The sequence below is a fragment of the Lepidochelys olivacea genome (genome assembly GCF_965140295.1).
Source record: "Lepidochelys olivacea isolate rLepOli2 genome assembly, chromosome: 6".
In the NCBI taxonomy this organism is placed as follows: Eukaryota; Metazoa; Chordata; order Testudines; family Cheloniidae; genus Lepidochelys; species Lepidochelys olivacea.
The window spans coordinates 119,578,510-119,594,213 of NC_140416.1; the positions used below are offsets into that span (position 1 = coordinate 119,578,510).

At 41.1% G+C, this 15,704-nt stretch overlaps 1 protein-coding gene across 2 annotated transcripts in view; it reads right to left on the minus strand.

Moving 5' to 3' along the window:
- Positions 1 to 533: 533 nt before the first annotated feature.
- The window catches only part of PELI2 (pellino E3 ubiquitin protein ligase family member 2), a 128,984-nt gene continuing 113,813 nt past the window's right edge, over positions 534 to 15,704 (minus strand). Inside the window, exons 4-6 of one of the 2 annotated variants that reach the window (XM_084632793.1) lie at positions 6,165 to 6,362; positions 5,195 to 5,383; positions 534 to 2,695 (exon numbers count right to left, since the gene is read on the minus strand). In XM_084632793.1, coding sequence (XP_084488919.1) covers positions 2,129 to 2,695; positions 5,195 to 5,383; positions 6,165 to 6,362 — 954 coding nt within the window. In that variant the 3' untranslated portion in view covers positions 534 to 2,128. The remainder of the gene's footprint in view (positions 2,696 to 5,194; positions 5,384 to 6,164; positions 6,363 to 15,704) is intronic. The other variant, XM_084632794.1, reaches the window with a different exon arrangement.

Consider the following 15,704-nt stretch of genomic DNA (forward strand, 5'->3'; position numbering starts at 1 on the left):
TGCCACAAACCCTGGCAGAGAAACAAAGGCTAACAGCATCTTTTTCTGTCTGGTTGGGTTGTCCTTCTTGGTGGAACAGTAACCACAAGGCTGCCTTGTGGAAGGACTTGGAACATGGAACCACAAAAGGATCTCACTGAAAAGGCACTAGGAAGAAGTGTATAGTTCTAGACTAACAAGATCTGTCCCCTTTCCAACCAGTGAGTGGGACAAGCAAACTGTACAATTTGGGATTTGTACAGGGAATGCTGCAGAATGAACACTACCTTTTACGGCAAAACGAAAATAAAGTTTAAAAACAGAAGTAAAGCTATTTTCAAATTATTAAAATGCCAAACTTTTTTACACAGCAAAATTATATTAAACAGCAGCAGACGAAATAATATGTCCCACCACCATAGGCAAGGGACATTTTAAATGTTTATAAGGTTAACTATAAAACAATTTGACAACCAAAATATGAACAGGCCAATTCAAGTATATACACAATATATTAAAATCATATAAATTATATATTTATACAAAGGGCACAAATATAGCAAATTTCAAGTGATATAGTAATCACTTTAACAGAACTGAGTTTTGAATAATCAGTTTCACCTTTTAATGATTTTCTCCCAAAGTCTTTCAACCCGGATAGATTGATACCTCAGATACCTAGATTACAGAAAGCAAGGATCAAGAATTATTATTATTCTCAACCAAATTAAGCTGGCAGAGCGGGATGGTAGATCTCTCATGAAATTCTGATTTATTTAGCTAGTAAACACCTATTTGTTCTCTTAAAACTCAGGAATTTCATTTTATCTACTGCAGATGAACAATATACTCTGTTGTGTGTATTTAATGATTACATTTGAATTCTGTTTGATTTGCAAACATTTTAAAGAAAAATAGATTCCAGCACTTCTCAAAAATGCAAGAAAAGATGGCAGTAAGTGTAACAAAAACTACAGTTAAATTATGGAAGGATGCTCTCCTCACAGCATTTTGGCTTGTATCATATAAGTGAGCTGAAAAAAACCCAGTAGCTTATTTTTAATCACTTTTTGATTTCAAAAGAAGACAGCATGGCCCCAATCCAGTCAAGCACTTAAGTCCCACTGAAGTCAAAAGAGCTAATGATGTGCTTGAAGTTAAGCATGTGCTTAGAATGCCTTGCTGGATTTAGGTTTATGTGCATATATTCTGTATAACAGCACCTAAACCTATTTTCTATTGCTGCAGTGCTATCCCTTCATTAATGCAATTCTTAAAAGGGTTGCTACATCTTAATTAACCCAGTAGTTCCAGGCATGCAAGGTGAGCAGCAAGGGCAAGCCACATTAAGCAGAAAGAAAGCAAAGGCAGGACTACAAATATACAGAAATTCTCTCTTTAAAAAGGTACAAACAACTTTACATGTGTAAAAGTAATTCAATTTCACAAAATGCAGGTTAAAAAAAAATCAACCATATACTGTATTTCATGAACACTGGATATCCACCTCACTGAAAGGAAATCAAAGCAAACAGGAACTCTCCAGTTTCAAGTAATCCTTGATGCCTTTTTTGCCAACTGCATTATACCGTGACAGGTGATTTAATAGCATTTATATGCTACAATTTATGCAGCTAACCTTTCACCTATGATCCAAATTGACAGTTGTGTCTAGTTAACATTCACCTATGTTTGCCCACACATTCCATATTAGCTCTTTGAGAAACTATTCAAGTTAATTATATTGCAAATTAAAGAAATTACATTCTGTATGTTCCTTCTAGAATTGAAAAAAATAGGTTTTTAAAGGCTTGTCAAAGTTTTGAAGGAAAAAATTTTCCATTAAAAAATCCAAGATTAAAAAAAATCATTGACTTTTTTTTTCCCCCTGATCAAGGGTGCTAATAGAAAGATTATCACAAACATACTACAATTTGATCAAGAAGACTTCATGAATATGCTGCTGATGAGCATGCAATACCACTGATATCTGTCAAGTTCCAGGTATCAATGTATCCCCATTTCATCCCCCATCAGGCCCCTCCCCCGCAATAACAGTATTATAAAAAGGAAAAATCTAGAGTTAGTGGCAAAATCTTCACAGTAAATTGTTAAAGAAAATGTTATTGTGGTCATTTGTAAAATGGCATCAGTCAATTGGACCCTGAAAAATTAGTTTGACGCAGTTGTGTTCCCCAGTCAGCTGTGCTGCACAAAAAGGGCAGGAAGCATGAAATGCATGAGTACCATGAGGCAGTGGGATTTGAGACCAGTATTTTGCAGATTTCTCAGAGCACACATGTCCACACGGGGTGAAAGCATAAGTTGGAGGACCAGCATCCACATAAAACCCTGCCTCGCAACCAAGCCAAAGAGGCACATAGGGACCAACGGTTCTGCACATAGGACACTCGCGCTCATTGGCTTCTGTGTCACTGCGATGTCCCCAATTGTGATAGCCATGAACGTGACCACAGCTAAGGTAAGCCCAAGGCTGTTTCTCTTCTACCACATCTTTACGGTTAATGCTGGGAAACGCTAAAGTATTCAGCCCAACAGGACACTGTGGCCTAGCGGCATTTATCTCCTGTCGCAAAGCTTCAATGTGTTTCTGAGTCGGTGTGTGAAACAGACCATCTGCTGTTCTCCACAGAAGAGTGGCTCCACACAGGTCAATGAGAGAGCCATCTTGTAGGATGTTGGTCTCATTTTCTACCTAGAGGTAGAACACAAACATAAATTTGAGATGGATCTTTTACAGACAATTTAGCTAATTCTGTGAATGACTCCTCTTCCTCAACACATACCACTCACTCCCATAATTCTCTAGTAAAATTCTCAGAATGTTTACAAATAACCTCTCTGGAATTTATTCTCCCCTTCCCCCTCACCCTTTTGATGTGGGGGTCTCTCTCCTACCTGCCATGTCTCTTTCTCTCTGATCTTCTAGTATGGATCTTCCCTGGGTCTCTCTCCCCTTCCTAGCATGGATTTTCTCTATGGTTGTCTGTTTTACTTACAGACAGTTTTGACAGGATTTAGAGAGTTCCCACTCCTTCATTCTGAGATGTGTACCAGATAGTGAGCTGTATCACTCCTTTGGAGCTTTCTGTTGCATTTTGCTTCCTTTGTTTGGGCAGGCAAGTGACATGTTATATTGCAGATACCATGCTAGCCAAATTCACAAATACTTTTGTAAGGTTAATACTAAAGCATAAAAGTAACTGACAGCTAAATCTTAGTCCGCAATTTTCAGAAGTGATGAGCACCTATTACTCATATTGACAGGTTTCAGAGTAGCAGCCGTGTTAGTCTGTATTCTCAAAAAGAAAAGGAGGACTTGTAGCACCTTAGAGACTAACAAATTTATCTGAGCATAAGCTTTAGTGAGCTACAGCTCACTTCATCGGATGGAAGCTGAAGGGACTCAGCTCTTCTGAAAAATCAGGCTCAGTGTATAAACAGGCATTGTGTACAAACTACAGCGTAAGATTTACTGTCTAAAAATTCTCATTTTCTCTTCTGAATGAAAGCAGGTGATTATGCAACATTTTGAGAGACTATACTAAACAAAACAACAGCTTCAGTGCAGCTTTCTCTAATTTGTTTTAATGTCACAAACATATAGGCAACTTGCGCTGTTGGTACCACCACTGAAATGATGAATGCACGTTAAAATGTGTGTGGGACATGAACTGAGAACAGACTTCTCAGGAGTGAGAAGTGTATAATTAACCAGCATCAGCTTTACACGTTGCTAAGGGGTGGAACATCCAGTACTGTCATATCAAATAAATATCCTGGATATTAAACAGAGCACTTCAATAAGTGTGGCTGGCAGGAGGAACGACCACACTTGATATATTAATTTAGCCCAAATTTGTAGATTAAGAACAGTAAATCATCCCTATAAAAAAACCTAGATAATGATATAATAATCTATTGATAAAAGGTAATTTACAGCAAGTGCTACAGGTACGAAGTTCAGTGATCAGAACAGAAGCTCATCAAATGAAGAGTCAGAAAATTCTTTACAAACAGAAAAGGGAAAGGTTTCTTAGTATCATGGACTGAACACATTGCAAACTTTGTGGATTCATTTTTATGAACCCACTCAAAGAACATTGCTCACAGCTGTACTAACCAGTATGCCATGTCATTTTATTTACAATAAGAAGGCAAGTTGTTCTGGCTGTGGGAGAAGAGACTTACTTATTCTAGAGCTGCTTTTCCTCGGCAGCACTAAAGGTGTTTGACTAGGATTGTACACTGTTAGCAAGTCATTGTATTTTTGAATATAGCAAAGGCACCTACAACCCAGGATATGGTGCTCTCTCTTTTTATATCAGTTACAAACCAAAACTAGAATTAAATAAGTCAAGAGGTGGAAATACCTGGGTGCCTACTGAGAAGGGAAGGACTCCTGCTTCTAAAAGCTGCAGTCCTAAGCAACCCAGACAGGGAGCATCAGTCCTCTCCCCCAGATATCAGCAACAGTCAGGGATGGAGGGAAGGGAGGGAAAGGGTGCAGAAAAGGACCCTCTTGAGCCCCAGAGTTGGGAGGCACAGGAGGAGTGTGGCCACAGAGTGGGGAGGAGAGGAAGAATGGGTTGCCCAGTAAGAAAAAATGCAAGGCTGAAAATGGATGAGTGGGGGCTGGAAAATTATTACCTACACTTCCCGCAATCCTCAGAGTCTAACAGCTTGACGGCTGAACAGTTACATCTCACCCCTCCTTAGAAAAAAGGAAGGAAGAGATGGATGAGGAGCAGGGAAGGAGAGCATTGTAGCAAAAAAACCAGAATATAGAGGTTGAGATGTGCAAAGCTCTTCCCCACATAGGCCTGGTGGTAGTACGGGGACCCTGCTTTCTTTCCCTCTCCCTGCTAGTGGCAGATCAAAGGGCAGCCAGGCCTCTTGGGGGTCTTTAGGCAGCTGCAGGAGGAGCAGTGGAGCTCACTTCTCAGGACTGACTCAGTAACCTGCTCAGATCTCCCACAAGGGACCCTCCCCGGCTCTTCTATCTTTGAGTGGGGTGTTTGTGTATGTTCTCTCTGTGATCCCCTGCCCCAGTGCTAGGTGTGACAATGCTCAGACACAATACTGTACTTCCTGTACCCCACACTTCTAATATCACAGTTCTCAGTGCCAGGAAAAAGAGGTTTGCCCATGTTAGTAGTACATTGGTTTTGAATAACTTGCACTTTCAACTTACTAGCTTCCCCCTTTGTTGAGCAGATCTGGTTTCTCGTAGAGTATATACATCACCACAAACTGAAATTTCCCGCCACACTCCGGGTTTAGACTCCTCGGTAAACCCTCCTTTTGGATGCATGACCAGAACTCCATTGGTTGTTAATCCGTCCATGTGCCCATCAGGATTTTTCCATTTTGCTGCTTTTTCCTAGATGTAACACCATAACAATGGGAAAGAAGGCAGCCTTTTACTTTCAAAGCCTCAAGTAGGATCAGCACTCCAGTATATTTCACCAGCACAGTTAGTGTTTATAAGGGTAAAGAACACTGTTGGTGAATGCAAAGCTCGTGGGTGATATTTTCAAAGCAGCAACAGATTTAGCTGCACATTTTTAACCAGTATTTAAACTTTTGCAGAAAATTGTTACTTCTAACTCAATAAACCAAATGTCACACATGAGATGCTTGTGCAATCCCTGTGTTGGCTTTACAGACACATTGGCTAACACTGAAATCATGAAGATGCTGTTAACCACTGCAGCTTTTATATAGTCTTTACTGTGGCTTGTACTGGGTGGCGGTTATATCTTTCCTTGGAAGCTAGTACTCATCTAGCTAAAACAATCCCACTGTAAGTTTAATTAATGGTGAATGCCTAGTCAGAACTCATGTCGTGCCCTGAAGAGCTGTTGCCAGTCTTTTCAACAACAAAAAAGAGGCCACATACTTTAGACTCTGATATTAAAGATAGGTAGAAGCCACTGGGAAGAGTTCACAAAATGGCAATAAATTTCACTAATAAATTTGAAGTTCCCATAAATTTTCAAATAATAGAATTTCTGAGGTTTTAATAAACCTAGGCACCAAAGTCAACGGCAATATACAGAATTTGTAATGAGCAAATTCTTATGACTCATTTTTTTTTAAAAAAGCACATGGCATACAGGCTATTTTTGCTTGTGCATAACATAGCTATCAATAGTACTTACTCCAAGAAATATGTTTTTAGAAGAGTCAAATCCTGCTGCAAAAATCCTTGCTGTATACGGTGCATTCCTATCGCAGACAATCCTGCATGCAAACCTGGATATGGTGCTTTGTGTGATCTGAGTTTCATCATTGTTTTGACTGCCAGAAATTGTATCTGTTACTACAAAGTCTATAGGGCTTTCCGTTGATCTCCCAACCTGCAAAAATTCAAAATGCACTTGATATACAGCTCTCTAAATATACCTCACAGAAACATCAATGCTACCATCTTGACAAATTTCAGAGTAACAGCCATGTTAGTCTGTATTCGCAAAAAGAAAAGGAGTACTTGTGGCACCTTAGAGACTAACCAATTTATTTGAGCATGAGCTTTCGTGAGCTACAGCTCACTTCATCGGATGCATACTGTGGAAACTGCAGAAGACATTATATACACAGAGACCATGAAACAATACCTCCTCCCACCCCACTCTCCTGCTGGTAATAGCTCATCTAAAGTGATCATCAAGTTGGGCCATTTCCAGCACAAATCCAGGTTCTCACCCTCTCCCCCGCACCCCCCCACAGACTCACTCTCCTGCTGGTAAAAGCCCATCCAAAGTGACCACTCTCTTTAAAATGAAAAGGAGTCCTTGTGGCACCTTAGAGACTAACCCATTTATTTGAGCATGAGCTTTCGTGAGCTACAGCTCACTTCATCGGATCTGATGAAGTGAGCTGTAGCTCACAAAAGCTCATGCTCAAATAAATTGGTTAGTCTCTAAGGTGCCACAAGGACTCCTTTTCTTTTTGCGAATACAGACTAACACGGCTGTTACTCTGAAACCTCTCTTTAAAATGTGTATGATAATCAAGGTGGGCCATTTCCAGCACATTACCAGCTATTACCAGCAGGAGAGTGAGTTTGTGTGTGTATGAGGGTGGGAGGGTGAGAAAACCTGGATTTGTGCTGGAAATGGCCCACCTTGATTATCATGCACATTGTAGGGAGAGTGGTCGCTTTGGATAAGCTATTACCAGCAGGAGAGTGAGTTTTTGTGTGTGTGTTTTTTTGAAAAAAAAAAGGGGGGGGTGGGGGGGGTGAGAAAACCTGTATTTGTGCTGGAAATGGCCCACCTTGATTATCATACACATTTTAAAGAGAGTGGTCACTTTGGATGGGCTATTGCCAGCAGGAGAGTGAGTTTGTGTGTGTGTGGGGGGGGGGGGCAGAGGGCGAGAAAACCTGGATTTGTGCTGGAAATGGCCCAACTTGATGATCACTTTAGATAAGCTATTACCAGCAGGAGAGTGGGGTGGGAGGAGGTATTGTTTCATGGTCTCTGTGTATATAATGTCTTCTGCAGTTTCCACAGCATGCATCCGATGAAGTGAGCTGTAGCTCACGAAAGCTCATGCTCAAATAAATTGGTAAGTCTCTAAGGTGCCACAAGTACTCCTTTTCATCTTGACAAAGTTAATTCTGATCACATCAATTATCTACACTCTGCCAACCACCTGTCTGGAAGGTGAAATTCCTGCTCTGGACTGTCATATTTTCATATATTTGCCCTTGGCAAATATTCACCATTTTCATAGCAAGACAGCTTTTCATTTGATAAAACTGCTGTGGCTGCGTATGTAACGGCAAATCTGGAGCATATTAATTTTATTTAAGGGGGGGCGTATTTTAGTTAGAAGTGTGAAAATGTTGGTTACTGCTGTATTTCATACCCCCTTCTCTGCAAATAAATACTGTGCTCCTACATTCAGAGAAATAAAAGTTAAAGAACTTTCTACTGTCATTTTAAAATTGCCATGAAATTGAAGCATGTTTTTAAACCAAAACAACAGTTTTTAAAACCTATTCTTAACAGAAAATCAGAGAGTCTAATTCATATTTTAGACATTATTGCATTTGGTAATTCTTATATATAAGATTCTCAGGACAGGATACTCATTTGGACAGATGTTCTGGAGCCACCCATGCATTTATAAAAGACATTTTAAACAACACTTTTTGTATTAAGCACTTACTCTGAGAAAAATAAAGACGCTGAGATAAGGAAACTCATAAAAAGTCCTAAGCATTTAAACCTTTCCCCCCACATCTATAAAACAATTCTAAAACAAGGAACAACTGTCCATTTGGAATCGCAAATTATAAAATGGACAAATGGATCTGACTATCTAACAAAGGTGCAGACACAACACTGAGCTGGTGCTAGTACTTCTCTATGCAAGTAATGTTGTTACATCATGCTGGACAGAAATCAGGCAGTTATAGGTTAGAAACAAAAAATGTAATTTAAAGTCCTTCTGAACAGATGTCTTTTGATCTGCTGCTAATCAAAAGGAAATGATAAATATTTTGTATGCCAATGTAGTTTAATTCCAAGAATCCTCATTTATATGTAAACTAATAACTTCTCAATGAAGATCCTTAAAAAGTTTAGTGAGGAGGTTACAATCTGTGTAGCTTACTTGCACTTCAAAGGCCAGCAATGGGAACACACATATGGATCCATCATGTGCAGAAACATCTCTGCAGGTAAACCAGAGCCAATCTCTAAATCATCCCACCTATAAATCCACTCTGTCTATACAAAGAAGAAAAACTCTCCAAGAAATAACCAAATATATGAGACTTAATATTCACCTTATCAAATGAATCTGTAGCAATGATACAAAAAGCAAGCCCATTTGTAAAAAATCCTGCTTACTGTAGAACAGGGATGGCCAACCTGAGCCTGAGAAGGAGCCAGAATTTACCAGTGTACATTGCCAAAGAGCCACAGTAATCATAGAATCATAGAATATCAGGGTTGGAAGGGACCTCAGGAGGTCATCTAGTCCAACCCCCTGCTCAAAGCAGGACCAATCCCCAATTAAATCATCCCAGCCAGGGCTTTGTCAAGCCTGACCTTAAAAACTTCTAAGGAAGGAGATTCACCACCTCCCTAGGTAACGCATTCCAGTGTTTCACCACCCTCCTAGTGAAAAAGTTTTTCCTAATATCCAACCTAAACTTCCCCCACTGCAACTTGAGACCATTACTCCTTGTCCTGTCCTCTTCTACCACTGAGAATAGTCTAGAACCATCCTCTTTGGAACCACCTCTCAGGTAGTTGAAAGCAGCTATCAAATCCCCCCTCATTCTTCTCTTCTGCAGACTAACCAATCCCAGTTCCCTCAGCCTCTCCTCAGAAGTCATGTGTTCCAGACCCCTAATCATTTTTGTTGCCCTTCGCTGGACTCTCTCCAATTTATCCACATCCTTCTTGTAGTGTGGGGCCCAAAACTGGACACAGTACTCCAGATGAGGCCTCACCAATGTCGAATAGAGGGGAACGATCACGTCCCTCGATCTGCTGGCTATGCCCCTACTTATACATCCCAAAATGCCATTGGCCTTCTTGGCAACAAGGGCACACTGTTGACTCATATCCAGCTTCTCATCCACTGTCACCCCAAGGTCCTTTTTTGCAGAACTGCTGCCTAGCCATTCGGTCCCTAGTCTGTAGCAGTGCATTGGATTCTTCTGTCCTAAGTGTAGGACCCTGCACTTATCCTTGTTGAACCTCATCAGATTTCTTTTGGCCCAATCCTCCAATTTGTCTAGGTCCCTCTGTATCCTATCCCTGCCCTCCAGCGTATCTACCACTCCTCCCAGTTTAGTATCATCCGCAAATTTGCTGAGAGTGCAATCCACACCATCCTCCAGATCATTTATGAAGATACTGAACAAAACCGGCCCCAGGACTGACCCTTGGGGCACTCCACTTGATACCGGCTGCCAGTTAGACATGGAGCCATTGATCACTACCCATTGAGCCCGACAATCTAGCCAACTTTCTACCCACCTTATAGTGCATTCATCCAGCCCATACTACTTTAACTTGCTGACAAGAATACTGTGGGAGACCGTGTCAAAAGCTTTGCTAAAGTCAAGATACAATACATCCACTGCTTTCCCTTCATCCACAGAACCAGTAATCTCATCATAGAAGGCGATTAGATTAGTCAGGCATGACCTTCCCTTGGTGAATCCATGCTGACTGTTCCTGATCACTTTCCTCTCCTCTAAGTGCTTCAGGATTGATTTCTTGAGGACCTGCTCCATGATTTTTCCAGGGACTGAGGTGAGGCTGACTGGCCTGTAATTCCCAGGATCCTCCTTCTTCCCTTTTTTAAAGATGAGCACTACATTAGCCTTTTTCCAGTCATCCAGGACTTCTCCCGATCGCCATGAGTTTTCAAAGACAATGGCCAATGACTCTGCAATCACAGCCGCCAACTACTTTAGCACTCTCGGATGCAATGCATCCAGCCTCATGGACTTGTGCACATCCAGCTTTTCTAAATAGTCCCTAACACTTCTTTCTCCACAGAGGGCTGGCCACCTACTCCCCGTGCTGTGTTGCCCAGCGCAGCAGTCTGGGAGCTGACCTTGTTCGTGAAGACAGAGGCAAAAAAAGCATTGAGTACATTAGCTTTTTCCACATCCTCTGTCACTAGGTTGCCTCCCTCATTCAGTAAGGGGCCCACACTTTCCTTGGCTTTCTTCTTGTTGCCAACATACCTGAAGAAACCCTTCTTGTTACTCTTAACATCTCTTGCTAGCTGCAGATCCAGGTGCGATTTGGCCTTCCTGATTTCATACGTCAGCAGCCCCCCATCAGCTCCCCCACCCCACTCCCAGCACCTCCCACATACCAGCAGCCCTGCCGATCAGCAGCTCCTCCCCGCCCCGCACCTCTCGATCAGCTGTGTTGTGGCGAGCAGGAGCGAGGGCCCTGCAGGCTTAGGGGAGGCGGTGGGGTCAGGCCTGTGGCAGAGCCAGGGGTTGAGCCGTGAGCACCCCCCGGCACATTGGAAAGTTGGTGCCTGTAGCACCAGCCCCGGAGTCGGTGCCTAGACAAGCAGCTGCATATTAACCTCTGAAGAGCCGCACGTGGCTCCAGAGCCCAGGTCGGCCACCCCGGCTCTAGAACATCTAACTATGCAGCAAACCAACAAATACATGCTGAACCTGACATTTTAACACATTAATATAAAAGCAAGCAAGGATTTTCCCTACCCCCGTTCCAGATTGCTTTTAGAATTTAGTAAATTTTTTAAAGCAAAAACACACAGAAATAATTAAAGTACTAATCAGTCTAACCAAAACTATTCACTTCAACTTTTCAGAGAATGTAAGATTTTTAATAGAATGCACAAAACAGATACAGTAAAAATTAGGTACACAAAGTTGGATGTGTCACGGTTTGTGTTGCTTAAAAAAACATCAAACTAAAAATATTACAGAATGCTCCATTAACTAACTGTACCTCCTTCCTATTTCCAATGGACTTGTATTTATCTCCCTATGGAATTCCTGTTAAAAGGTACCATGGTTGCACAGTAGCAACAGCTCAGTCAAATTCCTGCCTGACTTTAGAAAGTGTTACACACAGCACTGTTTACCTTGTGGTTATTTGATTCTGTGGCAGGTTAATATGGTTTTTTTATTGACATCAAAGCATTACTTATACACTGGTCAGAATACACAGTTGGCTTCCAGCTGTTGTACAGATTGCCTCTAATAGTAAAGGCGTGTTAGGGAATCCTTAACTGCTCTGCGTTTCAGAATCTGTTCCACCTTAATTCAAACCATAACAATGTGAGGGTCACCTCAGCCATGCTGAAGATAATTAGCTTTATTTTGCTTTAATATGAAGAAATTCAGTCTCAGTAATCTGCATATAAAGGTTAAACTTGGTCCTGATTCGATGGTAGCCTTTGACAGATTTCCCAACAAACTTTTAGCACATGTTGAAGGCTCAGAAGTTCTTAGATTGTGCCTTTTCTTATCAATGGCATGAGTATTGTAGTCATTATGACACTCTAGTCTATGATTTTGCACAGTGATGCAGAGATCAGTCAAACGCTATACAATGTAACACACTTATAGATCTTCTTAAAGGGACATCAGACACTACTGTCTAAGTTGTGTGCTTACTACAAATGCTCCCCACTGTATTTATTCCAGCTCTTAAACTTCTAACTCTGGATTGCTATTAGAACTTTTAAGGTGGTTACAACAAAAACAACAACAGAAGAATTGTCCTATTGGCCTTGAAAGCATAACATAACTCTTGGTTTTCTGCATAGCCATATCAAATGACCTGGCAACAGGGAATCTCAACTGTTTTAGACACTAGCATTAAGATCTATAGGCTTGAAGCTTTTATTTCTTGTGCCCGTTGGGCTTAGACATTTCTGAAATGAGAGGAAATATTTAGGGTTTTTTTTTTTAAAAAGTGACACAAGATAAAGATAATCCTGAGATTAATAAATTTTCATTGATAAACATATACTTGTACTAAACTTATATTTTGATATTCCATTCTCTTTGTAAAAAGACTTATGTAGAATTACTTCTGTGTAACATAATACCACATATTAAGTGCAGTAAAGCCATTAAAAAAATCTCTCAACATTTAAAAAAGTAAATTTAGCATTTGCTAGAGACACTAAATTCACACAGGACTATGATAATTTAAAACAGCAGTATACTATCCCTATGGATGTGGCAGAAACTACCTTCACAAGAGAAAGCTATCCGGTTTCCATGCCAATTCAAATCTTTTGCCTTTGAGACTATCAAAAAGAACCCAAAAAACGTTAATCAGTATCAATTGTAATGATTTTGGCCACATGGGCACTTATCCATTAGGAGGTAAATTGACCATTAAGTCATTAGACATTAGAGTCAGAGGACAATTACTCTGAACCTACACTAGATTTGAACTACCAATTTAGAGGTGAACGGTTCTGGATTTCATTACCATTTCTCTGAAAGATTTAGTTCCCCCACGCAGTGTCTTTCTTTTGGAAGGTCATGCTACCAAGTATCAGTTTGCAGATTGTTGCTTCGATTTTGTTTTAATACTTTATGAGCTCTTATTTAGAGAGCTATAGGATGTAGTTTGGGACACATACATCAAACATGCTAGGGCTACAAACACTGATGTACAGTAATGCTGAAGTACTCCTGAAAGTCAATCATAACTTTTCCAATCATAATCTGTCAGACAGCCTCACTGCCCACGATTTGTTATTAAAAGCTATAAGTAGTCACCCACTCATTGATCACTCATGTCTATTGTCAAAGAACACTACTTAAGATCACTCTTTGAAGATGGTGGGCCAAATTTTCTGATGATGTAAACAAGTGTAGATCCATTGACTTTAATGGAATTTCACTCAATGACAACGGAAGAGAATTTGACCCTACTACTTTAAACAGAACATCGGAAGTATTGCTCTACTCTAAAAAATAAAGCCTTCATTCTCAATAAATACATTGAGGATCATCATTCCTTTATAGTACGTGTGACGTTATTGACATGAACTGTGACCGTATAGATCATTGTTGCAACCAGGGTCCTATGGTTGCACCAGGTCTTGTACAGAGGCGGCCAAGTGGGGTGTCTATGGAAAGGTTGTAATTTGCTGGGTTTGATTATGCTGTATGTATGTATCATTTTTGTATTTGAAGTTATGAATATTGGCTACGTACTTGTATCTCGATGTGTTTGATTCTAAGTAGCCTCAGTGAAGCATTTGGTCAGCTTCTTGAGAAAGGACTATTCTCAGTAAGTGCCCAATCAAGAAACACTTAACTGACAATGGACTGTGGGAGACGCCAGTCCACATCTGAGCTTTCCTGGGAACGTTCAAACTAACATGTGAACAATGGCGTCAGCCTGCAAAAAGCTTAATCATTCGTGGACATGCGACTTGCCCAGGTGCTACAAACGCCATCATGTTGCATGTTGTGCCACCCACAAGAGAGAATATAAAAGGCCCTGGAAGCCTCTCCATTTTGTCTTCAGCTGGCTGAAGAGATGGCCTCTCCACCCCCAAGAGATGCTTGAAAGAAACTGGAACAAAGGACAGTAACTACAGGGATGTGAGTGATTGCTGGACCCAGACTAGGAGGGAGTCCAGTCTGTGAAAGAAGCTTACTGGAACATCTCTGGGGGTGAGATTTCATCCGTAATCAGTTTCTTAATACATTAGGCTTATACTTGCATGTTTTGTTTTATTTTGCTTGGTAACTTACTTTGTTCGGTCTGTTATTACTTGGAACCACTTAAATCCTACTTTTTATACTTAATAAAATCACTTTTGGGTTATTAATTAACCCAGAGTAAGTAATTAATACCTGGGGGAGCAAACAGCTATGTATCTCTCTCTATCAGTGTTACAGAGGGCAGATAATTTATGAGTTTATCCTGTATAAGCTTTATACAGAGTAAAACAGATTTATTTGGGGTTTGGATCCCATTGGGAGTTGGGTGTCTGGGTGCCGGAGACAGGAGCACTTAAGCTGTTTTCAGTTAAGTCTGCAGCTTTGGGGTGCATGGTTCAACCATGGGTCTGTGTTGGAGCAGACACGTGTGTCTGGCTCAGCAAGGCAGGGTTCTGGAGGCCCAAACTGGCAGAGAAAACAGGCTCAGAGGTAGTCTCAGCACATCAGTTGATAGTCCCAAGGGGATCTCTGTGACTGAACTCGTCACAGAGGGGACAGCAGGCTCTGCGCAAGGTTGCCACTGTGAGGCAAATCCTCAGCCAAAGCAGGGTTGCTCACCGGACCTCAACATCGGGCCCCTGACCCGCGAGCCTCCCTAGCTGCACAATCCACACCAGCTGAGTCAGCCGTCTCTGAATTGTGCCTAGGAAATAGCTGTGCATGCTCGTGCTCCATACCCTTCACTTCCTCACCCCCGTGTCCTGCCCCGACACCAAGTAGCAGCACCTCTTACCACCCGTGGAGGGTGATAAAAACACACCTATTCAGTGATGATTCCTCATTTGGAGATGTTACGATATAGATATTCAGGCCTGTCTGTAAAGGCCTGTACTCTAAGAATTTAGGTGTATTCTTATCACTTGGCTAGTTATAGAGGTATAAAAGAAAGAATCAAAATGACCATCTGCCAGTGTAAGGTCCTTCTCTTACTGTGACAGTCTGAGGCCCTGTTCTTAGGCTAAGGCCTTTGGCTAAGCAGCAGAGGCAGCCATAAGCTGGGAAGCGACTGGTCATCTCCTCACATTCCAAACTAGTCACACTGAAATAAGGTGCTATTGGGCTGTTAGAATACAATCCTGTCCTGATAGTGCCTATCACCTCCAGAGAAAGGGAAGTGCCTAGAAAATGGAAAAGGAACCTTAGTTTGATAGCATCCTGTCTGGCAAGAACTCACTTATCAATAGCTGGGATGTGAAATCCTCATTTCTCTGTTTGTTCTATCACTGTAGTCCCCATTGTTTGTCTGTACAATCTCTGCCTGGTTCTGTGATAGTTTGTCTGCTGAATAATTAATTTTGCTGGGTGTAAACTAATTAAGATGGTGGGATATAATTGGTTAAATAATCATGTTACAATATGTTCGGATTGGTTAGTTAAATTTCAGGAAAATGATTGGTTAAGGTATAGCTAAGCAGAACTCAAGTTTTACTATATAGTCTGCAGTCAATCAGGAAGTGAGTGGGTGGGTGGGGGGAAATGG